The sequence below is a fragment of the Micromonas pusilla genome (assembly GCF_000151265.4).
Source record: "Micromonas pusilla CCMP1545 genomic scaffold MICPUCscaffold_11, whole genome shotgun sequence".
NCBI lineage: Eukaryota > Viridiplantae > Chlorophyta > Mamiellophyceae > Mamiellales > Mamiellaceae > Micromonas > Micromonas pusilla.
The window spans coordinates 598576-624797 of record NW_003315892.1 but is presented as its reverse complement, the minus strand read 5'-3'; the positions used below and the strand labels follow the sequence as shown (position 1 = coordinate 624797).

Below are 26222 nucleotides of genomic sequence, written 5' to 3'. Positions count from 1 at the left end.
CGCGCGGCATCGCGTCGCGGGCGACGCGACACGTCGCGTCGCGCGATCGCGCGTCGATCGCGACCGCGACGCGTCGCGTCGCGCACCGATCGATCCGCGACGATCGATCCCGGCTGCCGCCGTCGAGATCCATCGCACAGCTGGCGTTCGTTCGCACGCGGTTTTTCTCGCTCGCTCGCTGCGATTCGTTCGACGTCGCTCTGACGACCTCCTCTCTTCCTTTCCTCCGCAGCCTCAAGACCGAGAAGCTCACCGCGGCGGTCACCGTCGGCACGGCCGCGGCCCTCGCGAACCCGCTCGTCGCGGAGGCGGCCATCACGCCGTCGCTCAAGAACACGCTCCTCAGCGTCGTCGCGGGTGGGATCGTCCTCGCGGCCATCGGCGTCGCCGTCGTCGGCGTCTCCACGTTCGACAAGGTCTCCCGCAAGTAAGTCGTCGTCCGTCGACTTGTGTGTCGCGCGATTCGCGTCGGGACCCGCGATGGAGCGGCGGCGCGTTCGCGTCGTCGCGGCCGCGGCGCGATCGGTGGATATCGATCGCGGCGTCGGTCGCGGCGGGACGTGGGTGGAAACTTTTATTAGCGCGGAGGAAGTGTGGAGAGAGAAAGATTGATTCGGAGCCGCGGCGGCGGGCGAGGGATCGGGTCATCGCGCGGGACGGCGTGCGCGTAGCGATGATGATTTGAATAAGAGCGCCGCCTCGGGTTATGCACGAACTCTGAACGTTTCGTTTCGTTTTGTTTTCAGTCGTAAAACGCGACCCTCTCTCGCCTCCTCCGTCGTCACCTCAAGAGCTTCCGAGAAAGTTTGACGACGGCGCGGCGTGATGCCAAAAGAAGCGGCGAATCCGAGAAATCGGATTCTCACTCGCACGGCGCGCGGCGTACATCCAGAAGCGCGCGGTCGTCATGGCCGCGGGACGCGCCGCCGCGGGCGCGGGCGGCGGTCATGACGGCGACGAGATGGCTGCCGCGAGCTCCCCGTCCGCCGCGCGATTCGGTCGCGACGACGACGAGGCCCCGCCAGCGCGCGCGTCGAGCGCCAAGTCTCTCGACCTCGCGTCCGTCGCGCTGGGCGCCGCGCTGCACGACGAGATCACCCTCGACGTGTTCGAAACCCTCCGCGCCACGTTCGAGTCCGCGGATCTCGACGGCGGCGGCTCGCTCGACGAGGACGAGTTCGTCGCCGCGTTCGCCGCCGCGCTCGGCGACGGCAGCGAGTCGTCGGGGAACGACGCGCGATTGCGTCAGCTCTTCAACCGCGTCGACGCCAACGCGGACGGCGCCGTGGACTGGGACGAGTTCTCGACGTACGTCCTCCTCGAAGGGCAGGCGGCGCGCGAGCTCCGCGCGCTCGACGCGGTGCGGAAGTACCTCCCGGAGAAGGAGCAGCGCGTTGGCGTCGCGGGGCAATCCGACCCGGAGGCGAAGCACCGAGACGTGGTGACGTCCCTCACCAAGATGACATCGCTGAGAGACACGTACGCGACGACGTCGCACGACGGCACCGTGCGCCTGTGGCAGCTCTCGAGCGACGGCGGGGTGAAGTACGTTAGGAAGGTGGACCTGAGGTCGCGCGCGTATCTGACCGCGGGGTGTCATCTGGACACGAGCGGGAGGCTCGCGGTGGCGTCGCACGACCGCAAGGTGAAAATTCTCGACAAGGGCTGGAAAGTCTGCGGGCAGCTGAGCACGTTTCAGTACGCGCCGCTGTGCATGACGTCCTGGCGCGGCGGCGCGAAGATCGCGCCGGGGCACAAGGACATGGACTGGATCGCCGTGGGCGACGACGGCGGGTACGTGCACGTGTTGCAGGCGATAGACATGACGGACGGGGAGAAGGCGCAGTCAGAGTACAAAGTCCGGTTCGAAAACAAGTGGACGCGGAAGCTCCACGACGACTGGGTGACGTCCGTGCAGTACGTGAAAGAGGACGATGTCATCGTCAGCGGGTCGCTGGACAGGACCGTGAAGCTCGTGGACGTGGACCCGAACGCGTTGGGCGCGCGGACGAGGACGTTGCAAGGGCACAAGGGGGGCGTCAACGCCGTCGCGTGGTCGCCGAGGTTTAAACTGCTTCTCACCGCGTCCGTGGACAAGACCATCTTGCTGTGGAACCCGCTGACGTCCAAGCCCGTGGACGTGTTGTACGGCCACGGCGCGTCCATCTCGCACCTGATGCTCGTCGAGAGCGAGTCGCAGATCATATCGCTGGACGTGGAGAAAAACGTGCGGGTGTGGGATTTCAAGTCGCGCGCGTGCGTGCAGTCGTTCGAGGACAAGACGTCGTACTTCCCAGTCAACGCGATCGGCGCGCTCGGTTTCGACCACGGCACCTCGCGTTTGCTGACCGCGTCGATATCCCCGAAGCTGTGGAAGCTCACGGTCATCGACCGCGCGGCGAGCGTGGGCCACAACCGCCCGGCGGTGGCGGTGTCCGTGAACCCTTCCCCCGGGTTCACCCAAATCGCGAGCGCCGACTCCGGCGGTTGCGTCTGCGTCTGGGACTTCACCGACGGCGAGATCGAGTACCGGTTCACGGACGCGCACGCGGTGGGAGGCGACGCCGACGCGAGGCTGACCGCGATTACGTACGACGCGGCCGGGCGGCGCGTGTGCGTCGGCGCGAGCGACGGCGTGGTGTCGGTCTGGAATCCGTCCAACGGCCACAGGGTGAAACTCTGCGTCCCCGGCGACGGCGCCGCGGAGGTCACGGATCTCGCGCACATGGGCGAGGGCGACGACGCCTTCGCGTTCAAGCGCGTCGCCGCGGTCGGGTGGGACCACGCGGTGACGTTCTGGGACGACGACGCGCGGGTGCGGGTGAACCCGCGGCGGCGGATGCGCGGCGAAAAGGCGCACGGGGACGCGGACGTGCTGTGCGTCGCCGCGGCGCCGCCGGACGTCATGGCGACCGGAGATTCGCGCGGCGATTTGTTGATATGGAACGTGGAGAACGGCGCGCTGCGGCATAAGCTGCCGGCGCCGCCGCTGCCGAAGAAACTCGACGACGGCCACGCGGCGTCTTTTCATTCGGCGGCGGCGGCGTCGTACGCGCCGGCGTCGGATCGCGCCGCGGAGTCCGTCGTCTTCCTCGGCCGCGACCTCCCGAAGGATAAAGCCACGCCCGCGGTCGTCGCCGCGTCGTACGCGGACGGGCACGCGCGCGTCTGGAACGTCTCCGAGGGGAGGCTCGTCGCGGACTTCCACGCGGGCCACCGCGACGGCGAGAGCGTGATGACCATCGCGGCGGACGCCGATGGCGAAAAAGTCGTCACCGGCGACGCCGTCGGCCGCGTCAAACTGTGGGACTTCTCCCGCATCACGCGCGCCGCGCTCGCGGAGACGTTCGACGCGTTCGGACAAGACGCCGGCTCCCCGAACAAGCACGTCGGGAACCGCCGAGTCATGGGCCGCGACGACGCGATGTGCGTGGGGTACTGGCAAGCGCACGCCGTCGGCGCGTGCGTGAGCGCGTGCCAGTTTTTCCGCGCCCCCGCGGGCGGCGCCCCGGGAGAGACGCGCGGGTTCTTCGTGACGTGCGGTCAGGACGCGGTCGTGAGCGTGTGGACGGACGACGGGCGGCACGTCGGGCGGTTCGGATCGGATCGATGGCGGTTACACGACGAGAGCTCGTGGTTATCGACGGCGCCGCCGTCGGGGGGGGACGTCGTCGCGCCCGCGGAGGAGGAGGCGGAGGCGGAGGAGGAGGCGGAGGCGAAGAAGAAGAAGGCGGAGGTCGTCGCGGAGAAGGCGGCGGCGGAGGTGGGGGGGGAGTTGACGGGGGGAGCGAAAGACGAAGACGCGGCGGCGGCGGCCGAGCCGCCCGCAGCTTCGAAGACCGCGGAGGAAGAGCAGGAGAAGAAACTAATAGAGGAGGAGGAAGAGAAGAAGGAGGAACCCGCTGACGCGACGGACGCCGACGACGACGCGGAGTTCTGTTTCCCCACCCCGACCGGGTACCTCCCCGTGAAGCCCGAGGACGACCGACGGATGTGGACGCGCGACGTCGAAGAGAGCATGGAGAACACCGCGTTTTACCGCGAGTGGATGGAGAAGAACGACCTGGCTGGCAAGATCACGCTGGACGAGCTCAAGGCGCGGCACAAGAAGCTCAGCGCGAGAAAGGCGCCGTGGAGCCGACGCGTGTACCAGCCCCCCGCGCACGCGCACATCAACCACGCGAGCGGACGAGGGCGGCCGTACACGAGCGTGCATCACGTGGTGAGCATATACGACACGGAGTCGCCGCCGAAGCAGCCGGGGACGGAGAAGGGGAAGTTCGCGTACGGCGTCCCGATCGAGACCGATCCGTCGCAAAGTCTCGAGGGAGAGTGACGAGACTGGGGACGGGCGTCGTGTTTGTTGTACCTTTGTAGTCGTGACGTGTGATACCGAAAAATTCAATCCTAGAACGCCCGCCGCGTCCGTCGCGTCACTTCCTCCGTCGGTTCGTCCGCACGAACCTCCGCTCGTTCGGGTTCTTCTTCAGGTTCCCCCCCGACGCCACCTCCAAGAGCTCGCGTTGGCGGTACAGATGCGCGGCGTCCCGCCCGTTCCCCGACCCCCGCGACTTCCCCGCGAAGCTCTCTTCGTTGAACTCGCACGCGAAGACGTCGTCCATCGCCTTGTCCCTCTTCGCCCGCATCCCGATGAGCTGATCCTCCCTCAAGATGGGCTGCTTCGTCGTCCGCCCGCCCTTGGGCGCGGGGAGCGAGTACCGCGTGCCCTTCAGGACGTGCTTGCGTCGGACGCCAAACTGTTCGACGCCGTCGGAGGACACGGTGTGTTCGACTTTTTGAAGGCTCGCGTTGCCGCACTTGGGGCAAAACACGCGCGTCGTCTGACGCGTCACCTCCCCGCACGCGTGGCACCGAAGCACCCACCGCCTGAGCGACGTGATGCGCATCCCGTCCGGGGTGAGGAGCTTGAGGTTCATCTGGAGGATGACGTTTTGCATCGCGTAGTCCGCGGTGACGCACGAGACGGTGGACTCGATCGTCGTCGACGCGCCGTCGGCGTCCTCTTCGTCCTCTTCTTCGTCCTCGTCGTCCTCGTCCTCCGCGCCCTCGGGGACCGCCTCCGGGTTCGACGCGAAGAACGCCGCGGCCTCGTCCGCGCGCGCGTCCGCGGATTCGCAGTCGTCGCCGTCGTCCGCAGATTCGCCGTCGTCGCCGTCGTCCGCAGATTCGCCGTCGCCGCCGTCGCCGCCGTCGCCGCCGTCGACCGTCGACACCCCCGCGGCGGCGTCCAGCGCCGCCTCCCTCGCCGCCTCCTCCTCCGCCTCTCTCCTCCGCGCCTCGCGCTTCATCCGCCGAATGCGCGTCGTCCGGCACACGTTCTGCTCCCACCCGTCGCCGTCGTCGCCGTCGTCGCCTTCCTCGCCTTCCTCGCCGCCGCCGCCGCCGTCCGCCGCCGCCGCCGCCTTCTTCGCGGCTTCGGACGCCGCCGCGACGGCGGCTCTCTCGTCCGCCCTCCTGCGCTCCGCGGCGCTCATCGGCACGTCCCTCGCCGCCTCCGCGCGCTTCAGCGCGTCGTCGTCCATCGTCGCGGACGCCATCCGCCCGGCGACCTCGTCCGCGGCGCGCTCCGCCTCCGCGTTCAACGCGTCGAGCTCCGCCCATTCGTCCTCGTCGGGCACGAAGTCCCAGCCCGGCTTCTTCGCGCGCGAGTCGTGCGTCCGCTTCGAGAGCGTCACCGGCGGCGGCTCCGCGCGCAGGTGCGCGACGCCGTGCGTTTCGCGCTCGAGCGCGTACGCGAGCGCGATGACCTTCACGTCCGGCTCGGACAGCGCGCCGAGATCGCCCGTCATGCGCGCGAATCTGCGAACCACCTTGATCGATTCCTCGTCCGGGTCGCGGACGACGAGGTCGAACGGCAGCGTCGCGAGCGCGCGCCGCGCCTGCGCGTCCTTGATCTCGCTCAGCACCTCCGGGATCGTGATCGCCTCCTCGGCGAGGCGCTCCAGCTTGAGGCCCTTGATGAGCGCGTTCGCGTCGACGACCGCCTTGGTCGCGCGCGGTCTGGACGTCGGCGCGGTCGCGTCCGACGCGTCGCGGTCGTCGTCGGGCGCGGCCACCTTGAGCGCGGCGAGGAAGCTCATCCCTCCCGCGGGGGGGGCTTGCGCGACGACGACGACGACGACGACGACGACGCGCGCGTGGGGCGGCGTTCGACGCGCGGTCGGCTGCGGTCGCGCTCTGGCGAGAGCGCGGCGGCGAGTGGGGCGTCTCGGAGAAATGTCGGCGCGTTGAGTGAAATGCGGCGGCGGCGGGCTGCGCGCAGTGGCACCAGTCTGTGCACATCTCTTGCCAGTTTGTCGATCGATGTGCGCGGGAGCGGCGACGACGAGTGAACGCCTCCGTTTACATTAAACCGGCGTGTGCATCACGTGTGCGTGAGCGGTGCGTCAAGCACCGCGCCGTCTAACGGCGCGCGCGGTTCGAGCGGCGGAAGAACGCGTCGCGTCGCGACGGTCCCTCCGCGGCGGACATAATAATACGCGAAAGAAAATCTTGTCGTCGGGGACGCCGCGACGAAGTCCGCGTCTTCCTCCTCGTCACGCGTCGTCCCCCTCCCCTCCACCTCTCTTCCTCTTCGCGGGCCCCCCTCCCGCGACGCTCTTCTCCTTCTCCTTCGCCGCGAGCTCCTGTTGCTCCTTCGCGAGCCTCTGCGCGTAATTCATCAGCTCTCGCTGCGCGCTGTTCAGCATCTCCAGCTGCACGTCCACCGCGTGCGCGGAAATCTCCGCGAGGACGCTCGCCATCGCGCCGTCGATGAACGCCCGCGTCTCCGCGCGTCGGTCCTCGCGCTTCGGCGCCAACGCCGCGGCCGCGAACGCGGCGGCGACCGTCCCCGTCGGGGAGAAGAGCGGCGACCCGAGGTCGTCGGCGGCGTTCACGTCGTCCGCGGGCGCGTCGGCGGCGGAATCGGCCGCCGTCGTCTTCGCCGCGAGAGTCGGCGTCTTTCCGTTCGTCGTCGGCGCCGCCGAAAGAGGCGGCTCCTTCTCCTCGCGCGCCGCGAGCGACGTGCCGTTCGTGGCGGCGATGGAAGCGTGTTTCCATGCCCCGTTCGCGTCGACGCCGTTGCCGCCGACGCTCCCGCGCTCGCGCTTCGACCGCGCGCCTCGGACGACGACGACGGCTTCGGACGCCGGCGCGTCCGAACCCGCCGCCGCCCGCCGCGCGTTCGTCGTCGCCGCGCGCGGTCGCTTCTCGTCGTCGTCCGGCAGCCGCAGAGGAAGCCCGCACGGGAACCCGAGCTCGTCCACCCTGCTCGGACCCTCGAACAGCGCTCGGAGCTCCGCGGTCGTCACCTTCAGACGCTTCAACGACGGCTCGTCCACGGTGTAGTTTGCGTTTTTCGAATTGAGGCCTTTCCTCAGCACGCCCGACACGGCGTCCGCGTCGACGTTCACCCTCCCTTTCGTCGCGAGGTACACGATGCTCGCCATGACCTTCAGCGCGTTGCACTCCCTCGTCGCCTTCCCGGGCGCGAACGTGTCCCCGAACCAGAACATCAGCGCGGCGTTGATGCGGTCGCGGTAGCTCGCGTCCCCGGCTGGTTTCAGATCCGCGGGGAGCTTAAGGTGACGAAACAGAGCCTTCATGTAGCTCTTCAGAAGGCGTCGATGGTCCGCGGCTTTCCTCGAGTTCGACGGCCCGGTCCCTCCCAGAAAGGGCGCGCCCGCACCGCCGCCGCCGACGCCGCCGTCCGAGGCGGATACCGAGCCCGATTTCGCGGCGGCGCCGGCGCCGTTCTTCGCGCGCGGCGTCGACGACGGATTCGGTTTCTTCGAACGCTTCGACTGCGGCGACGCCGGGGTGTTCTTCGCTCTGCTTCCGCCGCCACCGCCGCCGCCGCCCGCGCCGCCGCCGCCCACGCCGTTCTCCGTGACGTCGTCTTGCGTGTTACACAGCCCGCTCAGGGCGTGAATCGCGTCTTCTTCGAACGCGTCCAGACGGTTCTCGTGCTCCACGCCGACGTTTGTCAACGCGTCGGCGCCGTCGTCGCGCGACGGAGGCGGCGAGACCTCCTTGGCACCCGCGGCGTTCGTCGCCGCCGCCCTCGTCGCGTCCTCGCTCTCGGACTCTCGCAGCCGCGCGATGAAATTTTTCGCGCCCGCGTGCGTCGGGTTCGGCGCGGTCGCGGACCGCGCGCGCTTCGGCGTCGGCGAAGTCGGCGTCGTCAACGCCGGCGCGTCGCCGTGCGCATTGTGCGCGAATTGCGAGGGATGCGGAGCAGGCGCGTTCGCGTTGGCGTTCGAACCCGCGTTTTCCGCGTCGCCGTCGGACTCTGAGGTCCCGCCGCCCTTGCTAGACATCATCTGCGTCAACTCGAGCGACATCGCCGCCAATGCCACGGCGAGTCGCCGTCCGCGGCTCGCCGAACGCTGCGGCGAGCGGTGACGCGGCTCGCGCTCGCGGAATCGGCAGAGGGTCGCTCGCTTCGACGATTCGCGCGCGGTGCGTCGTCGGCGTCGCGCTTCCGACCGCGCGCGCGCTCGAGGCGAGAGCTCGTACCTTATTACGAAACCTCCGCGGCTCGCGCGCGCGCGTTCTCTCCCTCGCTCGCTCGCGGCGCCGCCGAAAGTGCCGCGGAAGTGCCGGCGGCGAGAATTGTTGGCACTAAACTCGTTGGCACACGAGGATAAAATGACGCGCGTGGATAAAACGTACGGCGGCGGCGGCGGCGGCGGCGGCGGCGACGCGCGAACGCGAGCTCGACGCTCGAACGCGAGAACGAGCGTCACGACGCCGACGCTCGAGCGCACAAAATAAACAGAGGACGCCTTCGGTTATCGTCACAACGTCGACCACCGCGTCGCGCTCTCTCTCTCTCTCTCCCCCTCTCGACTCGCGCTCGATGCTTGACCGTCGAGTCAGAGTCAATCCCCGAGCTGGATCCCCGCCTGGATCTGACCCCACCCGATCAACCGCCAGTGCTTCTCCACCCGCCTCGACAGCGCCACCTTCTCGCCCTCCTTCGTGCACACCGGCGACGTGAGCTGCAGCTTCGCGAGATCGCTCTTCACCGCGACGACGCGCGCGCCCGTGCACATCGACCCGATGTTCAGCATGAGCACCTCCGCCTTGGAGAGCTTCGCAACCTTCCCTTGCTTCTCGCTCCCTTGCGTCCGCACGCCGAGCAGCCGCCGAAGGAGGAAGAAGTTCACCTCCAGCTCCGTGAACACCTGCGGGAGCTTCCCGACCTCGCCGAGGACTTGCCCGACGAGGCGATCCGCGCGCGTCAGCGTGGGGTCCACCGTCGTGCCGACGCCGATGAGGCCTCCGGGCACGGCGTACCGCAGCTGGTTCTGCTCCGCGAACAGCGAGACGATCCGCGAAGAGATGCTCCGGCACTTGATCTTCCCCTCCGCGTCCTTGGACACGATCCCCGGGCGGACTTCGATCTCCTGGCCAACCTTGAGGACGCCCTGGAGGATCGACCCGCCCGCGACGCCGCCCTGCACGTCGTCCACCTCCGCGCCCGGCTTGTTCACGTCGAACGACCGGATCACGATCATGTTCGCCGGGGACGTGAAGTCGCGCTTCGGCACCGGGATCTTCTTGCAGATGTACTCGCACACGACGTCGATGTTGTACTTGAGCTGCGCGGAGATGGGGATGACGGGCGCGCCGTCCGCGATGGTGCCTTGGATGAATTTACAGATGGCGTCGTACTGGTTCGCCGCCGCGTTCTCCTGCACCAGGTCGATCTTGTTCTGAAGGATGATGATGTGCTCCAACCGCATGATCTCCACCGCGGCGAGGTGCTCCGACGTCTGCGGCTGCGGGCACGACTCGTTCCCCGCGACGAGCAACAGCGCGCCGTCCATCACCGCGGCGCCGTTGAGCATCGTCGCCATGAGGATATCGTGCCCCGGGCAGTCCACGAAGGAGACGTGCCGCACGAGCTTCATCTTCTTGTCCTCGAAACCGGGGACCAAACAGTCGGGCGCGTCCGGGCACGTGCTGCCGTACGCGCGGTAGCACGCGGGGCGAGGGCAGAGGTCGTCCTCGCACTTGTAGATCTTGGCGTTAGCGTACCCTAGCTTGATCGTGATGTTGCGCTCGAGCTCGTTCTTGAAGCGGACCGTCTGCACGCCTGAGATGGCTTTGACGACCGTGGACTTGCCGTGCGCGACGTGCCCGATCGTGCCTGCGATCGATCAGGGCGGAGGGTGGGTGGGGCGTGGGGGAGCGATGGCGCGCGTCCGTCAGCGGGGAGCCTGGCGCGGTGGAGGGAGAGAAGAAGCGCGCGTCGCGCGACGGATCGAACGACGAACGATGATGATCGGCTCTTTAACCCTAAGACCCTCTTCGCGCGCGATCGATCGGTCGTTCGAGGCGAGGCGAGCGATCGCGGGGACGCACCGATGTTGATCGTCGCCTGGCGCGAGATGACCTCCGGGGAGAGCGGCGTCAGCGTGCTCGCGTCGAGCGTCTCCGCGTCCTGCACGGAGAGCCCGTCGTCGCCGACGACGTAGCCCATGGCGAGCGGAGTCTCGACGCGCGGAGACGGCGACTTTTTAGCTCTCGGACAATAATGAACGCGCGGAGGCTGTCTCGAGCCCTCCCCGCCGCCGCGATCGCGCGCTCGCGGACGGAAGTTCGCCGGTACCGACGACCGCGTGTGTTCGCGCGCGTGAGCGAGCGCGAGTCACCGACGACGCGGACGACCGCGCGAGGTTGTGGACGCGTCCGCGGAGGGAGAGGGCGGCGACGAGCCGCCGGCGGAGAACAAACAGGGCGGTGGCGCGTGGCGCGCTCTGGTAGTCAGAAGCGAGCGTTTCCCGTTGCGCGTCACCGCTCTCGTCCTCGGGTGCAGTGATTGACCGCGCGGCGCCGGAGCGGCGCACGCTCGACGCTCGACGCTCGACGCTCGACGCTCGCGAGGCGATCCCGTCGCCGTCGCGCGCGATCGTTCGCGGCACGCGCGCGCGTCGAGACCGCGTCGCGCGTCGCCGGGGTCGCGCCGCCTGTCGCGGCGGGAGCGTCGATCCTTTGAACGCGCCGAGAAGAAAGCCGTTAAGGTTAAGCGCGCGCGGCGGGCGCGCGACGCAGATCCGCGACGATGCAACAGTCGCCGTTCACGCCGTTCACGGCGAAGGACGAGTGCATGGCGACGCCCGCGCCGCGCGGGACGACGCGCGAGACCCCGAGCGCGACGTCGATGCGGACGCCGTCCGTGTTCGCGACGCCCGCGTGCGGCCGACTCGCGGTGACGCCGCAACCGCGGTCGTTTCACCATCATCAACGACATCATTCGAAGGCGTTCGCGATGGGCCCGCCGCCGCCGCACGGCGTCGGCGGGAGCGCGAACGCGGACTGGCACGCGCAGTGGCACACGCCGATGCCCGCCGACGCGGCCTTCGCGGCGGCGATGCCGCCGAGCGCGGGGCGCGTCGTCGCGGCGCGGATACCGACGCACGACGGTCGAGCGCCGAGGCGAGGCGCGCAGCCGAGAGCCGCCGCGGGCGAGGGCGCCGGAGCGCACGCCGCGGGGGGTCCCTTACGGTCGATCGACGAGGACGCGAAAATGAACGACGACGCGGCGTCGTCGCCGACGAAACGCCAGCTGTTCGATGAGCTCGTCATGCGCCGCCGCGACGAACAGGAGTGCTCGGACGACGACGACGACGACGACGGCGGCGCGAGAGGACGACGGCGCGGCGGCGGCCGCGCGGCGCCGGCGAACGTCCCGCCGCCGCCGCCGCAGAAACGACGCGCGTCGCGGCCGCTGCCGCCGCCGTTCGGGCGTCTTCACGACGACGACGATTACGACTCGGAGGAGGAGGAGGAAGACGGCGTGTCCCCGGACTCGGTGCTGACGTGCTGCGATGGAAAGGCGGCGACGGCGACGAAGGCGACTCCTCCGAGTCGGTCCCCGTACAAAGCCGCGCGCGGGATGCACATCGCGATGAACAGCCCGGGGAAGCAGAAGCGCATGGAGGAGGAGATCGCGCGGATGCACCGCGCGACGCAGCGAAGAGCCGCGAGGGAGAGTTTCGGGATCAACAACACCAACAATTCGACGAGGTTCACGCGCGCGGCGGGACCGCAGCCGGCGGCGGCGGCTTCCGCGGCGGCGATCATCCCTTCCCCCGTTTCCGACGCGGTTCCGACGCGGAGACCCGCGCACCAGGACGCGGAGATGATGGACGTCTCATCAGCCGTGAGCGCTGCGACCCCGAGGGTGCGCGAGGGCGACCCGGACGTCCCGAACAAGCCCGCGGTGAGTCGCACCGCGAGCCGCGTCGAGGTGATGTTGCGCGAGCCCCGGGGGAGCCCCGGAGAGATGGGCGTCGCCGCGAAGCTCGAGCTTCGGTTCGCGACGTTGGGCGTGAGCGTCGGCGGCGGCGATGGCGGGGGCGAGGGCGGCGGGGAGGGGGCGGGGTGCGTCACTTTCGGCGCGAGGCGGGCGTTTTCGTTCACGACGCCGCCGAGGGTGCGGAAAACGCGGGAGGGGACGACGGGGGACGAGGACGACGACGCGCGAGGCCGCGGGTGCCGAAAGTGATGACCGAGGGCGCCGCGCCGCCGACGCGACGACGACGACGACGACGATTTCGTGAATTAAGTCCGGGTACTAACTACAATATTTCGATTCACGCCGCTCGCTTCGCTTCGCGTCACGCGTCGTCGTCTGTGCCTTCGCACGACGAGTCGTCCCCCGGGAGGTCGTTGTCCTCGATGTCTTCCCTGAACTCGTCGCACATCCGCACGTACGCCTCGAGGTGCTCCGCGCGGAACGCGTCGTAGTCCCAGTCCCCGCGCAGCTCGTGCCGCTTGTCGCTCGTGTACACGTACGCCTGGACGACGCGCTCGTCCGAGTACGCGTCCTCGTCGCTCAGCGCGTTCAGCGCCGCGGCGAACGCGTCGTCGCCTCGTCCCGGTCCCGGTCCTCCTCCTCCTCCTCCTCCTCCTCCCGCGCGTCCGCCGTCCGCGAACGTCACGTCCACGCGCGTTAGCACGTACGCCTCGTCCTCGAACCAGTCCAGCACCGCGAGCTCGCGTCGCGTCATCCCGTGCAGGACCTCGCCGTCGACGACGTCGTTAATCGTCGTCTCGTCCGCGAGCACGGCGGGGTAGACGCGGTCGACGATGGCGAAGCGGCGGTATCCGCGCAGCGTCGCGGGGCGTCGCGGCGGGACGCGCCCGAGGAGCGAGCTCAGCACCTCCGGGGACATCAGCGAGCCGTACACGAACCGCGACATCGATTCACGGCGTCCGTCGCCGCGTTGGCGGCGGCGCGCGGCGGCGGCGGCGTGACAGTGGCGGACTTCCTCGGATCGCGCGCGGCTCTCGTCGCGTCCACGGGATCGCATGGTTTCATAATTCGAAGCGCGGGGACACGGCGGGATCTGGCGCGGCCGCCGCCCGCCTTCGTCTCTCCGTCATGGGGTGGCAACGCCCCGGCACCGCGGGCGCCGCGCGCAGGGCGACAAAGGCGGACGACGACGGCCTCACCCCGGAGGAGCGCATGGCCGCCGCGATCGAAGACGCGAAGGCGAACGCCGCGCGTCGCGTCGCGGGGATCTTCGCCGAGAGCCAACTCCCGGGGCACGAGCCGCGGCCTGAGTGCAACTGGGGGGAGCGGTGGGAGATCGAGGAGGCGCTCGCGACGGTGCCCGCGAGCAAAGGCGGCGCGGCGGCGGCGGCGGCGATGGGGATGTCGCACCCGGAGGCGAACGGCGCGGTTCGAGGATCGAGCCGCGAGGGGGGCGCCGCGGACGACGACGACGACGACGACGTGAAGGCGCTCCCACCCGCGGAGCTCCCCGCGTCCGAGCGCGGGTTCCACGACGACCGCGACGACGACGCGGCCGACGACGCCGACTTCGAGGCGCGCGCGAAGTGGCTGCGCCCCGGCGGGGACTGGATCCAAGCCTGGCACGACGAGTCCGGGACGTTTTACTACCATCACACGCTCACGCGCGAGACGACGTGGGAACGGCCGCGCGGCGTCCCCATCGAGCTCGACGCGAACGCGGCGGCGAAGGTCAAGGAGAGAGAGAAGAAGGAAGAGGCGAAGCGCGTCGCGACCGACCCCATGGCGGCCGCGAAGGCAGCCTTCGAGAAGTACATGCGCGCGGCGAGAGGCGAGCCGGAGCCCGAGCCCGAGCCCGAGCCCGAGCCCGAGCCGGCGAAGGACCCGATGCTCGCCGCGAAGGAGGCGTACGCGAAGTACATCCGGCAGCAGATGGCCGCCGCGGTCGCGGCGACGACCGTGGGGCTTGACGGCGGCGGCGACGTGCCTTTCGGCGGCGGCGGCGAGGACGACGCGGACGCGGACGCGGACGCCGAAGCCGGCGTCGTCGCGAGGAGCGCGGCGGCGGCGGCGACGGCGAGGGACGACGCCGCCGGCGACGCTGCGGCGACGGACGCGACGACTGGGAAGAAACTGACGCTGCGGCAGCGCGCCGCCGTCGCCGCGAACGCGATGCAGACGCAGCTCTGGGCGCTGCAGGACGCGCGATTAAGGCGCGACGCGGAGAGGGCGGGGCGACCGATGCCGACCGGCGCGCGCTTCGAGGGCACCGCGGGGGTGTGGGCGGAGAGGCGCGCGCGGCGAGACGCGCTCTCGGAGACGGAGGCGACGAACGCGGCGACGGCGACGCGAGGGACGCTCGGAGGAGAAGAAGAAGAAGAGGGCGGCGGCACTATCGGCGCGGAGACGACGACGACGTCGGAGTGGGCGAGGGCGGCGATGGAGGGCATCGCCGCGGCGGAGCGCGGCGTGGACGTCGTCGGCGGGTACGCCGCCGCCTCCGCCGTCGCGGTCGCGGCGGATCAGACGACCGCCGACGCGCGCGACGCGCGGACGTGGCACTACGAGGACGACTCGGGTCAGTGGCAGGGCCCGTTCGCGACGTCGCAGCTGCGGGCGTGGCGCGCGGCGCTGCCGATGGAGCTCCGCGTCGTCGGCGGCGAGGGAGGGGAGGCGAATCGCGCGACAACGACGACGACGACGACGACGACGCTCGCGGCGGTTCTCGGGGACGACGAGCTGGTCTCCCGCGCCGCCGCGCTGGACGTGCGCCTGCCGCCGCGCGCGACGGCGACGCAGGCGGAGGCGGCGATATCGACGGTGTTGTCCATGCGCGCGAGCCTCGCGGGCGACGGCGGCGCGGCGGGCGCGGCGGGAACGGCGGCGGTCGCGGAGGCGCCGGCGTCCGCCGAACCCCCGGGGCTCTCCGCGCCCGCCGACCAGTCATCTCGACAGATGGCCGCCGCGCTGATCGCGAACCTCCCCGCGTCGCAGCGCGACGCGGTCCTGTCCGGCGGCGTCGACCCGGCGGACATGGCGCGAGCGCTGCTGGACAAGATGCAGGCCCAGCGTCACGCGGTTTCGCTCGGGATCGACGGCGACTGGGCCGGGGACGGGTACGAGTCCAAGGCGACGTACAACAAGCTCACCGGGCACCTCACCGCGGGACCGAGCACGGTGTTCGGGAGAGGGCCGGGCCGGAGCGTCTACGCGGGGACGCCGCTGGATCATCACATGGACGTGAACCAGCTCGAGGCGGCCATGTGCGCGATGAAGCGGCGGAGGGAGAAGGCGAAAAACACGAAGCTCACGCGGGAGGAGGTGGAGCGTCTGAAGCAGAGGAAGGCGGACGTGAAGAAGAAGATGTTCAAGCAGAACAACAGGTGGCTGTTCGACGAGGACGCCCCGGGTTGACGCCTTTTGTTTGTTTTATCATCGATCGTACAGTGATGGAAGTTTATACCTCACTAGTAGTTATTTTTCCCTCCCACACGCCCTCGTCTCCTCATCAGTAGCAGCCTATCCCCGCGAGCTTCGCCATCGCCTCCGGCGCTCTGATCTTCTCCATGACGTTTGGCGGCAAGTTCACGAACATCTCGACGCCGTCCTCTCCCGCCTCGCGCGTCCCTCTCTTCGGCCGCGAGCACTGGATCTGCACGATGTCGTTCAACTCCGGCGGCAGCGCGAGCTCCGGGCGCCCCGTCCCGAAGTCGAGCTCGTAGAGCTTGAGGTAGATGGTCGTCAGGTTGTTGCACCACACGCACCGCCCGCGCATGAACGCGTCGATGTCGAAATCGTACGCGGAGACGCCGGCGCGAAACGTCGCCTCCGTGAGCTTCAGAAACTTCTCTCTCCGCATCAGCGCCCGCCGCAGCCCCGGCCGCAGCGCGTCCCTCACGCCGGCGAGGTCGTCCGACGCGAACGCGCCCACCTCGAGCGCGCCCGTCTTCACCCCCACGGACGCGTTCCCGAAGTACATCTCCGGCAGACCGCGTTTGCCCCCGCGACCGGACACCACGGTGACGTGCTCGAGCACGTCGCCGATCGCCGCGCCGCCGTCCGCGCCGACGATCTGCGACAGCTGGAGCCACGCGTGCGCGGACAGGGCCTCGTTCGCGGTGACGCCGTCGCCGCCCGCGGCGGCGCGGATGGCGTCCAGCTCGGCGCGTCGCACCTGTCGGGGTGGAGTTGAAAGGCGTCAGAAGCGGAGTTGAAAGACGTCGAGGGCGGGGATTGAAAGCGAGGGACCCTGGGCGGAGAGACACGCCGGGCAAAGTCCTTAAGGATCGGCGTTCACCACGCTGACGGGGTCGTATGGGAACCAGTGTGCGCACCGGGATCATGACGCGGTTGCCGGGTGGAAAACGCAGAAAGTCCGGCACGAGCGTCCGACCGGCGACGACGGCTTTCCCGAGCATCATCACCGGGTCTCTGCTCTCCCACTTCTCCTCCGCGAGCATGTCGAGCACCTCATCGCGCGTGATGTCGCGGTCCAGCGCGGGCAGCAGCGCGCGGTCGAACACCGGGTCCCCGAGCGGGTGCGCTCTCCCCGCGGCGCGTAAACTCCACGCCACGAGAAACTCCACGAACCCCTGCCCGTCGCTCACCGCGTGCGACATGCACACCCCCAGCGCGCTTCCACCGTTCCGAAGCTGCGTCACCTTGGCGGTGAACACCGGCGCGCCGCCGAGCATGACGTCGATCCACGGCTCGTAGTCCAGAAACGCCCTAGATTCGGCGGCGAAATCGCCCGGGAGCGCGTCAAAGTTGAGCTCCGATCGCACCACCCGCAGCGGCACGCCGTCGTTCGTGAGCCGCACCCCTTTCCTCGACGCGTCGACGTCGGAGAGGTCCAAGCGCCCGGCGAGGAGCGGGTACGCCGCGAGCGCGTCGCGCAGCGCGCGCTCGAGGACGCCGACGTCGAGCGTGTCGCGGTAGTACATCACAGCTTGCATCACGAACGGCACCTCGCCGACGTCGTAGCCGCTCAGCGGGATCAGAGGCGCGAGCTCGAGCGGGAGGCGCGCGTCCGCGTCCGGGACGCGGACGTCGATCGCGTCGAGGACGGTCCCGGCCGCGTCCGCGCCGTCCATGAATCGGCGCGCGGGGACCATGAGCGCCCTGGCGACGCCGCGCGCGACGGGGATCTCGATGAGCTTCGTGAAGGCGCCCGCGGCGCGGACGAGGAGGGTTCCGCGAGACTGATGAGAACGCTTCCCATGCGACCCCGCACGCGTGGTGAACGCCGTTTTCGAGCGGAGCGGGAGCGACGACGCGAGCGCGAGCGGCGCGGCGGGACCGCCCATCGCGCCCGGCGCCGCGCGATCGCGCCGTGTTGTGATGACGCTGACGTGTTTCGTTTCGTCGGTTTCGTGACTCGTCTAGCTCTACAGTCTAACAGTATCTCCTTCAGATGCTCTACTAAACTATCGCGACGCCGCGTCCTCGACTACCGCGCGCGCGTCCCAACGCGCTCCGTCACGCGATGTCCCGCACGGAGACGTTCACGCGCGTCTCCGCCGCCCACCGCGCCACGAGCGGCTCCTCCGGCCAGCACGCCGGATCCGACACCTCCCGCGGCGCGCCCAAAATTTCCACCCCCGCGCCGTCACGCGTCCCCTCCGCGCGCGCGAATATCCTCGGCACGCCGTGGTACCTCCGCCGGCTCTCCCCGGCGAGCACCACCGCGTCGCCTGACCGAAGCAGCACCGCCGTCGGCGCCGTCTCCCGCGTCTCGCCGCCGAGGAGAAAGATCGCGGCGCACCCGAGAGAGAGGGACACGATCGGCTTCGCGAGGTCGGCGAGGTCGTTCCATACGAAGCGAACGTCGGGGTGGAGTTCATAGGCGTCAGAAGCGGAGTTGAAAGGCGTTGAGGTTGGGGATTGAACGCGAGGGACCCTGGGCGGAGAGAGACGACGGCGAAAGTCCTTAAGAAACGGCGTTCACCACGCCGACGGGGTCGTATGGGAACCAGTGTGAAGGAGAACGCGCCTTCGCGAGGTCGCGCTCGGCGTCGTCGACGTGCCCGGCGAGCGCGTCGCCGGAGCGGTAGTAGTTCACGAGCCCGGCGTCGCCCGCGAACGCGGGGTGCCCCGCGAGGCGCGCGAGCTCGCGGCATCGCGTCAGCACAAAGTCCGGCGCGTCGCGGCGCGGCGCGGAGAGGTCGTATCGACGCGCGGTTCAGTCGTACGGCGCGCCGACGGTGGCCCAACGCAGCTTCCGCAGTAGATGCGACGCGGATGTCGCGCATCGCGGGTCGCCCTTCGTCGGCGCCGGGTCTAACGTCTCCCACGCGTCCGTTTCTTTTTCCATTCCCGCGCTTCCCTCGCTTCCCTCGCTTCTTCCCTCGCGCGCCTCCCGGTCGCGCAGCCAGCGGTCGCCGGTCGCCGCCGCGTCCCACAGACCCGAGAAGCTCCCGCGCGCGGCGCCGTGGTTCGTCCTCGCGGGGGGCTCGTGCATCGTCGTCGCCGCCGCTCGCAGCCACTCGCGCTGGGCGTCGAGGTCGAGCGCGTTCGGGACGAGGACGCACCCCGGGTGCGTCTCCGGCATCGTGAAGTACTCGGTGACGCCGTCGTCGTCGCTCACGCGTCGGACGAGCGCGGAGGAGGAGGAGGCGTCGCGGAGGTCGACGACGTCGTCGAGGTCGACCGGTCTGGTCACGAGCCGCGCGAGCCTGCCGCGGCGGCGACCTTTCGCGTCCGTGCGGAACGTCTGCTCGCGGTGGAGCTTGTACCTGCGCGCGACGGAGGAGGAGGAGGAGGAGGCGCGGAGGGCGCGGGCGAGATGACAGGTGATGAGACGTGGTGATGACCGCGAGATGCGTCGTCGTCGCGTCGGACGGAGGGAGGGCGCGGACGCGACGCGACGCGACGCGACGCGACGCGACGAGACGAGACGAGACGAGAAACGACGCGAGGCGCGGCGCGGCGCGCACTTCTTCTCCGCGATGCGGAACGCGGTCCGGTGCCCGTCATCGTCCGCGTCGTCCGCGGCGTACATCGGAGACGCCCCGCGGACGGACGCGCGGGGACGACTGCGACCTCGTCCGAGGTCGCACGTTCGAGAAAACAAATTGATTCAGTTCCATCACTCGACGACGCGCCGCGGCGTCCCGGACGACCCGTCCGCCGCCATGCCGCACGACGTCGGAAGCGTCGAGGCGTTCACGCTCCGCAGCGGCCGCGCGATGCCCGCGCTGTCGCTCGGGACGTGGAAGATGCGCCCCGAGGACACGACGGACGCGGTGACGCGCGCGATCGCCGCGGGCTACCGCGCGATCGACTGCGCGCCGGTGTACGGCAACGAGAAGGAGGTCGGCGCCGCCATCGCCGCGTGCGTGGGGGGCGACGCGAAGACGCCGCTCGCGGGGGTCCCGCTGACGCGCGACGACCTGTTCATAACGTCCAAGATCATGACGCACGATCTACCTCCGGAGGCGTTCGAGGCGCGCGTCCGAGAGACGCTGGACGATCTCGGGATCGACGCGCTCGACCTCCTCCTCCTGCAGTGGCCGCACCCGCAGCTCGCGTCCATCGCGGAGCAGTGGACCGAGCTCGAGCGCCTCGTCGACGCGGGGTTGACGCGTCACATCGGCGTGAGCAACTTCAGCGTCAAGAAGCTCGCGACGCTGATGGACGGCGGCGAGGACGTCTCCGGCGGAGAGGACGTCTTCGTGTTCGGAGGGACGCGGATCCCGCCCGCGGTGAATCAGGCGCGTTCTATCTCACACCGGTCCCCATACGACCGCGTCGGCGTGGTGAACGCCGTTCCTTAAGGACTTTGCCCGGCGGTCGTTTTTCTCCGCCCACCCCTCGCTTTCAATCCCCGCCCGCGACGCCTTTCAACTCCGCTTCTGACGCCTTTCAACTCCACCCCGACGTTCGCTCGTATGGACAATTACCCTCAGATCGAGTGCGGCGCGCACTTCCGCAACGACGCGCTGCTTCAGTACTGCAAGTCGCGGGGCGTGCAGGTCATGGCGTACGGATGCCTGGGCAGCGGCGATCAGTTCTCCGAGCTCGGCCCCATGAGGCGAAAACGCTCGGGGCCGGCGCCGCTGACGCATCCGATCGCGCGCCGGCACGACGACGGCGATCCGCTCGACCCGGGCCCCGCCGCCGCGGTGTTGCGTTGGCTCATCGAGAGAGGCGTCGCGTGCGTCGCGAAGGCGACGACGGAGGAGCACCAGCTGGAGTGTCTGCGCGCGTGCGTCGCGGGGGTCTACCCGCCGGAGTGGATCGACGGGTTGAAGGCGTTCGGGTCGTACGAGGAGCAGTACAGGCTGCAGCACGGCGCGTTTCACACCGGCCCCGGGAAGCCGTGGAAGACTCTGGAGGATCTGTGGGACGAGGACGTGTCGTACATGGAGGGGAGGGACTTCGAGACGCCGGCAGGGTTCGCGCTGCGCGCGGATCCGCCAAAGTACGCGCGCGCGGCGCTGGAGCCGTTGCCGGGGCCCGAGATGGGGACGGAGGACGAGGAGGAGGAGGAGTAGTGTCATCGTCGCTTTATTGTGCCACGTGTAATAGCTGAGAAAATGGCGCGAGAGAAGAACTGTAGAAAATCTCGGAAGGTTCGACGCCGCACCCCCCGTCATCACAACGCGCCGCGCGACACCAGACATGACGACGGTGACGAGCGACGTGTCCGCGCGCACGAGCGCGACGGACGCGCAGCTCGAGGACGTGCGAAGAGCGCGCCGGAGACTGTGGGAGTCGTCCGAGCGCGCGAGCGACGCGGCCTCGCGCGAGATGTTTCGTCGGACGCATCATTCCGACGAGGACGACGACGAGGAAGACGCGCGCGGGCGGGATCTGACGACGGACGACGCGGCGCGTCCCGCGTCGTCGCCGACGCCGGAGACGACGAGCTCGCGAGGAGGAGGAGGAGGCGACCGCGGGTTCTTGTACTCCGCCGCGCTCGGCGCGGGTCTCCTCGGGCACCACACCGCGAGCGCGTTCCGAAGCATCGCGAGCGCGCTCTCCGAGGCGTCGCGCACCGAGCCCGAGCCCTCGACGCAGATGGAACGAGACGAGGCGTACGCGCGACGGCTGCACGCGCGGTACCAGCGCGAGCTCGCCGCGGAGGCGAGGAACGCCGCGCGTAGGGGCGCGCGCGGCGAGTCGAGAGCCGACAGATACCCCACGGGTTCGGCCGCGAGGCGGCGCAGAACCGCCGTCGCGGACGCCGCCGCCGGCGGCGGCGGCGGCGGCGCGACGTTTTCTTTGAACACTCCGTTCGGCTCCTTCTCGCTGAGAGTCGGCGGCGGCGGCGCGACCGGCCTCGGTCACCCGGACGAGCTCGCGTCGTTCTTAGGGCAGCACATGGAGCAGCGCGCGCGCGCGTCCGGCGCGGGCGCGGGCGCCGGGGAGTTTTTCCGAACCTTCTTCGACGTCGACGGCGGCGGCGGCGGCGGCGGCGACGAGTTTGAGTTTTCGCGCGAGCGCGGCGACGGCTTGACGTTTGAGAGCCTCAGCGCGCTCGCGGAGGAGCTCGGCGTGGGCGGGACCCCGGGCGTGGCGCGGGAGACGCTGGACACGTTCCCGACGCACGCGCACAGCTGTGAGAGGCGCGCGGCGAGAGAGAAGGAGAAGGGCGAGGGCGAAGAAGAGAGCGGACGGATGAACGACGACGCGGCGACGGCGAGCGGCTGCGGCGGCGGCGGCGACGACGACGCCGAGGAGTCGACCACGTGCCCGGTGTGCATGGCCGACGTCGAGGACGGCGACGTGCTGCGGACGCTTCCGTGCCTTCACGCGTACCACGCCGCGTGCATCGATCGGTGGTTGGAAGCGCACAAGACGTGCCCGGTGTGTAAGTTTGACGTCACCAGCGGGGTCAGGCCGCACCTAGACTAGTGCCGCGCAGTGCGTGCGACGAGTGCGGCAACGCAAAAGAGGGAGGGGTTCACTGCTGCCTTTCGCGCTGTAATTTGATCGGGTTTTTTGTGCCGATGCGTGGCGGCATTCCGGCGATTTGATAGGCTGGAGCGCGCTGCTTTGACCGCTGCCCGTTTTTCTTTTTGCGCTGCTTTCGCGCTGCCCGTCGCGCTGCCCGCGCGCTGCCCGCGTGACTGGTGACCGCGTGACCGCGCGCTGCCCCGCGCGCTGCCCGTCGCGCTGCCTTCGCGCTGCCTCGCCGCTCAAGGCAGCGCGAAGGCAGCGCGCGCCAGCCAATAAGAACGCCGGAATGCCGCCACGCATCGGCACAAAAAACCGACCCGAATTACAGCGCGAAAGGCAGCAGTGAACCCCTCCCTCAAAAGAACGACGACGACGATGCGAGAGGCCGCGGGCTTTTATTCTGTTCACAGTTCGAAACGTGATCGATCCTCATCTCCTCGCGCGCCCACCGCCCCCACCGCGTCAGTATCGATCGCGCACCGCGCGCGCGAACGCGTCACGTCGTCGTCGCTCGCCATGCGCGCGCTGTCGTTCGCCGCGCGCGGACGCGACGCGCCTCCCTCCCCGCGAGGCGACGCGCCTCGCGTTCAAACGCGAGGAGAAATAAAAACGAGCCGCGGCGGTCTCGCCGCCGCGCGAGGGTTAACATCATCGTCCTCCGCCCTCCTCCTCCTCCTCTCCCTCCTCCTCCTCCTCCTCGCGGCGCCCGCGCCCGCGCGCGCGCTCGCGCCGCCCGCGAACGCGTACGTGCTTCAGACCGTCAGCGCGCACGACGTCGTCGTGTTCTCCAAGTCGTACTGCCCGCGCTCGAGGGGCGTCATCAAGGTGCTCCTCGCGAACGGCGCGCGCGATCCCTTCGTCGTGGACGTCGACCGCGACGAGACGCACGGGATGCACGGCGTCGTCGACGCGCTGTCGCTGCTGTACGGCGACAAGAGCATCCCGCAGGTGTTCGTGAAGGGGCAGAGGATCGGCGGGAACGACGAGTTCTTGAGCGCGAACGCGACGGGGGAGCTGCGGCGACTCGTCGGCGGCGGCGCCGCCGCGGCGGCGGCGGCGGCGGCGCGGCGCGAGCTGTCGTCGGCGTCGGCGTCCGCCGGTCGACCGACGAAGACCGTCCCGAAGGCGAAGGCGGTCGCGGGCGGCGACGACCCCGCGCCGACGCCGGATCGCGCCGCGCTCGCCGCCGCGGAGAAGGCGAAGCTCGAGGCGGCGGAGAGAGAGAAGACCCGGGCCGACGAGAGGGCGGCGAAGCGGAAGAAGGCTGCGGAGGAGAAGGCGAAGTCGGACGCGGCGGCGGCTGAGAAGGCGAGGGCGGCAGAGAAGGCGAAGGCGGAGGAAGCCGCGGCGGCGGAGAAAGCGGCCGCCGCGGAAAAGGCCGCCGCGGACAAAGCCGTCGCCGAAAAGGCCGCCGCCGAAAAGGCCGCCGCCGAAAAGGCTGCCGCCGACAAAGCCGCCGCGGAGAAGGCCAAAGCGGAAAAGAAGGCGAAGAAATCATCCGCGGACGAGAAGCCAAAGCCGCGCGGCGCGGACTCGAAGAAGAAGCCCGAGGCGAAAGCCGCCCCGGAGCCGGACGCGAAGAAACCCAAACCCGCGGCGACGACGGAGAAGAAAGAAGAGAAGAAGGAGGAGACGCGCTGGGAGCGGCTCCGTCGACTGCGCGAGGAAGCGAGGCAGGAGTCCGAAGGGACCGCCGCCGCGACCAAGACGAAGTGAAGAGCTCAGTCGTCTCGTCGTCGTCGCGTCGTGATCATCAATCAATTTCCTATGACGCGTCGCCTCGCCCGCCGGGCGACGAGGCGGCTCTGAACAACCCGCTCACGCGTCTCCCCGCGGCCGCGAACCACCCCGGCACGTGCCGTCGCTTACTCTGCCACCTCTGCTTCCCCGTCGCGGGGAGCGACGACGGCGACGACGCGGCCTGACCGAGCCTCTCCCACGCGTCGTCCGCGGCGTCGCGCGCGCGCTTCCCTCGTCCGCGTCCGTCGCGTCGCGCCATCTTCAACACGTCCACCGCGAACGCCGCGGCGAGCGCGTCGAGCTCGTCCTCGGACGCGTCTCCCGGCGGCGCGTCGTCGTCGTCGTCGTCGTCGTCGTCCGGCTCCGACGCGGTATCCCCGCCGACGTTGTCGCGCTCCCACGCGCTCGCCGCCGGCCGTTCGTACCCGTTCACCGCGCGCGAGAGCGAGAGCCCTTTTCCGCCGCCGCCGGGGCTGGGACCGAGCGCGCGCGCGTCGTCGTCGTCGTTCGCCGCGTTTCGGTGGTCGAACGCGCGGAGGATCGCGTGCCCGGCGCCGCCGAGGACGCGCGGCTGAGCCGTCGCGAGCCTCGCCGCGGCGACCGCCGCCGCGGACGCCGCCGCGACGTCGCGGGGCGCCGCGACCCGCGCGCCCTCGCCGCCCTCGCCGCCGCCGCCGCCGCCGCCGCCGCGGCACCACCGCGCGAAGTGCGCGCCGACGTCTATGCACGGCGCGTCCGGGTCCCGCGGCGGCCGCGTGTTCCCGACGACCGCGATCGGTCGCAACGCCTTCACGAACGCCTCGAGCTCCGCGAACGGCGCGTGCAGCGAGTACGGCACGGAGCGCAACGCCGGCCCGTCGTCGTCGACGTCGCCCCCAGTCCCGCCGCCGCCGCCGCCGCCGCCGCCGCCGCCGCCGCCGCCGCCGCCGCCGCCGCCGCCCGCGGACGCCCACGGCGCGGCGGCCCACCCCGTCGGAAGCACCCCCACGATCGGCGACGCCGAGTGCCGCTGCAAGTGCGCGAGTTTCGCGCGCGTGACCTGCTGCTTCGGCACCGCGAACACCCTGCCTGACGCGGTGCACTTGGACGTGAGGCTCCCCGCGTCGACGCTCGAGTGCCGCCACCGCCGCCGCGCGCGGACGTCGCCGTCGCCGTCGCCGCCGTCGCCGTCGCCGAACCCCCATCCGTCGTCGTCCTCTTCCTCGTCCTCTGCCGCGGCCGCAGCGACCGCCGCGGCCGCCGCGCGCTCGGGCGTGACCCTCACCGCCGCGCCCGTCGCCGTCGCCACGGCGGTCAACAGCGCCTCTTTCCCGAGCGAGTCGATCCCCACGTAGACGTCGCAGCCGCGCGCGGTCGCCTCCGAGACGATCGCGAGAACCTCCTCGGCCGCGTCGCTCCGCGCGGGGAAGTCGTACGTCGGGTTCGCGTACGTGTTGTCGAGGAGGAGGAGGTCCAGCGGCGCGCGCGTCAGGCATTCGGGGATGGCGGAGGCGGCGGCGGCGGCGGCGCCGCCGCGGCCGCACCAGTCCTCTCGTCGGAAGTCTCCGGTGTGATATATCCTCCCGCACGCGCCCTCGAACAGGAACCCCACGGACCCGGGGCAGTGCCCGGCGTCTAGTGGCGTCACGGTGAGTAACTCCCCGCCCTGGAGCGTTATCACGTGCGGGCGCCCGAGCGACAACGCGACGACGACGACGTCGGCGCGCGTCTCGAGGGCGGGATGCTTTCGAAACAGCAGCGCGCGCGTGACCGGGGAACAGTATATCGCGCCGCCGCGCGACTCCCACTCGCCGTTCAAGCCGACGAGGTGGTCCGAGTGCGCGTGCGTGAGGAAGTACGCGCCTGATGGACGGACGGCGTATCGCGGAGGGCGGGGAGGGAGAGTCAGGAGGGACGCGCGACGGACGAACGATGGATGAGATCAAAATTCTCTCGGGTGCCCAGATTTATCTGCTGGACCCGACGCGGAGGGCGCTCGTCGTCCCCGCGCGCACCGATGAAGTCCTTGTGCCCCCAGTAATCCACCGCGAACCCGGAGGCGCCGCACCGAACGACGCAGTTCCTCAGCTGCGTCGCCATCTCGCCGGAGACGCCCGGCGCGGTCGCGACTGAAGCGCGTGGGCACCGCGCCGCGAAACTAAACTTTTGCGAACCGACGACGCGACGCCGCCGGCTCGTCACTGCCAAGGTTGCGGTTTCAAGCCCGTTTGAAAGCCCGCCGGGCGCGGCGGATCTGACGACGACGACGACGCCGCGCGTCGCCACAACGCGCGGCACCGGTCGTCGCGATGACCGACGCCGCCGCGAT

The 26222-nt window shown here is 70.1% G+C and overlaps 14 protein-coding genes across 14 annotated transcripts in view; 6 read left to right on the top strand and 8 right to left on the bottom strand.

Moving 5' to 3' along the window:
• Positions 1-507, top strand: part of PSBX (photosystem II PsbX protein, chloroplast precursor) — a gene marked incomplete at its 5' end in the record, with an annotated part of 1037 nt that extends 530 nt beyond the window's left edge. Inside the window, one exon of the mRNA XM_003062149.1 lies at positions 233-507. Coding sequence (XP_003062195.1) covers positions 233-431 — 199 coding nt within the window. The 3' untranslated portion in view covers positions 432-507. The remainder of the gene's footprint in view (positions 1-232) is intronic.
• A 400-nt stretch (positions 508-907) lies between these two features.
• On the top strand, positions 908-4336 carry MICPUCDRAFT_51771 (uncharacterized protein; the record flags this gene model as incomplete). Its single annotated transcript, XM_003062148.1, has 1 exon — positions 908-4336. One exon carries the CDS (start codon positions 908-910, stop codon positions 4334-4336), a length of 3429 nt encoding a protein of 1142 aa, XP_003062194.1.
• Positions 4337-4655: 319 nt separating this feature from the next.
• MICPUCDRAFT_3608 (uncharacterized protein) lies at positions 4656-6002 on the bottom strand (the record flags this gene model as incomplete). Its single annotated transcript, XM_003061944.1, has 2 exons — positions 4656-5108; positions 5571-6002. Coding segments are annotated over 2 exons (885 nt in total), but the record flags the coding sequence as incomplete, so codon positions are not given.
• A 555-nt stretch (positions 6003-6557) lies between these two features.
• On the bottom strand, positions 6558-8345 carry MICPUCDRAFT_51769 (uncharacterized protein; the record flags this gene model as incomplete). The annotated part of the gene is made up of 1 exon (XM_003061943.1): positions 6558-8345. The coding sequence occupies one exon, from the start codon at positions 8343-8345 to the stop codon at positions 6558-6560; it is 1788 nt and encodes a 595-aa protein (XP_003061989.1).
• A 431-nt stretch (positions 8346-8776) lies between these two features.
• MICPUCDRAFT_28977 (uncharacterized protein) lies at positions 8777-10682 on the bottom strand. Its single transcript, XM_003061942.1, has 2 exons — positions 10375-10682; positions 8777-10159 (listed from the first exon to the last, which is right to left on the bottom strand). Exons 1-2 carry the CDS (start codon positions 10490-10492, stop codon positions 8886-8888), a joined length of 1392 nt encoding a protein of 463 aa, XP_003061988.1. The 5' UTR covers positions 10493-10682; the 3' UTR covers positions 8777-8885.
• A 392-nt stretch (positions 10683-11074) lies between these two features.
• MICPUCDRAFT_51767 (uncharacterized protein) lies at positions 11075-12520 on the top strand (the record flags this gene model as incomplete). The annotated part of the gene is made up of 1 exon (XM_003062147.1): positions 11075-12520. One exon carries the CDS (start codon positions 11075-11077, stop codon positions 12518-12520), a length of 1446 nt encoding a protein of 481 aa, XP_003062193.1.
• A 112-nt stretch (positions 12521-12632) lies between these two features.
• MICPUCDRAFT_20873 (uncharacterized protein) lies at positions 12633-13217 on the bottom strand (the record flags this gene model as incomplete). Its single annotated transcript, XM_003061941.1, has 2 exons — positions 12633-12849; positions 12952-13217. The coding sequence occupies 2 exons, from the start codon at positions 13215-13217 to the stop codon at positions 12633-12635; spliced, it is 483 nt and encodes a 160-aa protein (XP_003061987.1).
• Positions 13218-15036: 1819 nt separating this feature from the next.
• On the bottom strand, positions 15037-17582 carry MICPUCDRAFT_49706 (uncharacterized protein). The gene is made up of 2 exons (XM_003061940.1): positions 16606-17582; positions 15037-16445 (listed from the first exon to the last, which is right to left on the bottom strand). Exons 1-2 carry the CDS (start codon positions 17575-17577, stop codon positions 15780-15782), a joined length of 1638 nt encoding a protein of 545 aa, XP_003061986.1. The 5' UTR covers positions 17578-17582; the 3' UTR covers positions 15037-15779.
• Positions 17583-17749: 167 nt separating this feature from the next.
• On the bottom strand, positions 17750-18353 carry MICPUCDRAFT_35646 (uncharacterized protein; the record flags this gene model as incomplete). The annotated part of the gene is made up of 2 exons (XM_003061939.1): positions 17750-18058; positions 18228-18353. Coding segments are annotated over 2 exons (435 nt in total), but the record flags the coding sequence as incomplete, so codon positions are not given.
• A 99-nt stretch (positions 18354-18452) lies between these two features.
• On the bottom strand, positions 18453-19271 carry MICPUCDRAFT_51762 (uncharacterized protein; the record flags this gene model as incomplete). Its single annotated transcript, XM_003061938.1, has 1 exon — positions 18453-19271. One exon carries the CDS (start codon positions 19269-19271, stop codon positions 18453-18455), a length of 819 nt encoding a protein of 272 aa, XP_003061984.1.
• Positions 19272-19447: 176 nt separating this feature from the next.
• Positions 19448-20820, top strand: MICPUCDRAFT_49705 (uncharacterized protein). The gene is made up of 2 exons (XM_003062146.1): positions 19448-19983; positions 20179-20820. Exons 1-2 carry the CDS (start codon positions 19459-19461, stop codon positions 20764-20766), a joined length of 1113 nt encoding a protein of 370 aa, XP_003062192.1. The 5' UTR covers positions 19448-19458; the 3' UTR covers positions 20767-20820.
• Positions 20821-21949: 1129 nt separating this feature from the next.
• MICPUCDRAFT_9885 (uncharacterized protein) lies at positions 21950-22099 on the top strand (the record flags this gene model as incomplete). Its single annotated transcript, XM_003062145.1, has 1 exon — positions 21950-22099. A coding segment is annotated over one exon (150 nt), but the record flags the coding sequence as incomplete, so codon positions are not given.
• A 591-nt stretch (positions 22100-22690) lies between these two features.
• Positions 22691-23206, top strand: MICPUCDRAFT_20767 (uncharacterized protein; the record flags this gene model as incomplete). The annotated part of the gene is made up of 1 exon (XM_003062144.1): positions 22691-23206. A coding segment is annotated over one exon (516 nt), but the record flags the coding sequence as incomplete, so codon positions are not given.
• Positions 23207-23992: 786 nt separating this feature from the next.
• On the bottom strand, positions 23993-25993 carry MICPUCDRAFT_51758 (uncharacterized protein; the record flags this gene model as incomplete). Its single annotated transcript, XM_003061937.1, has 3 exons — positions 23993-24000; positions 24044-25756; positions 25825-25993. 3 exons carry the CDS (start codon positions 25991-25993, stop codon positions 23993-23995), a joined length of 1890 nt encoding a protein of 629 aa, XP_003061983.1.
• Positions 25994-26222: the final 229 nt, after the last annotated feature.

What these genes read in the sequence shown, in the direction of transcription:
- MICPUCDRAFT_49705 (XM_003062146.1), top strand. Translation starts at nt 19,459, where the DNA reads ATGCCCGCGCTGTCGCTCGGGACGTGGAAGATGCGCCCCGAGGACACG. An exon ending in TCCCGCCCGCGGTGAATCAG is followed by an intron (nt 19,984 to 20,178) that starts GCGCGTTCTATC and finishes AATTACCCTCAG; the next exon opens with ATCGAGTGCGGCGCGCACTT.
- MICPUCDRAFT_28977 (XM_003061942.1), bottom strand. Translation starts at nt 10,492, where the DNA reads ATGGGCTACGTCGTCGGCGACGACGGGCTCTCCGTGCAGGACGCGGAG. An exon ending in CCAGGCGACGATCAACATCG is followed by an intron (nt 10,160 to 10,374) that starts GTGCGTCCCCGC and finishes GATCGATCGCAG; the next exon opens with GCACGATCGGGCACGTCGCG.
- MICPUCDRAFT_49706 (XM_003061940.1), bottom strand. Translation starts at nt 17,577, where the DNA reads ATGGGCGGTCCCGCCGCGCCGCTCGCGCTCGCGTCGTCGCTCCCGCTC. An exon ending in GCAACCGCGTCATGATCCCG is followed by an intron (nt 16,446 to 16,605) that starts GTGCGCACACTG and finishes CCACCCCGACAG; the next exon opens with GTGCGACGCGCCGAGCTGGA.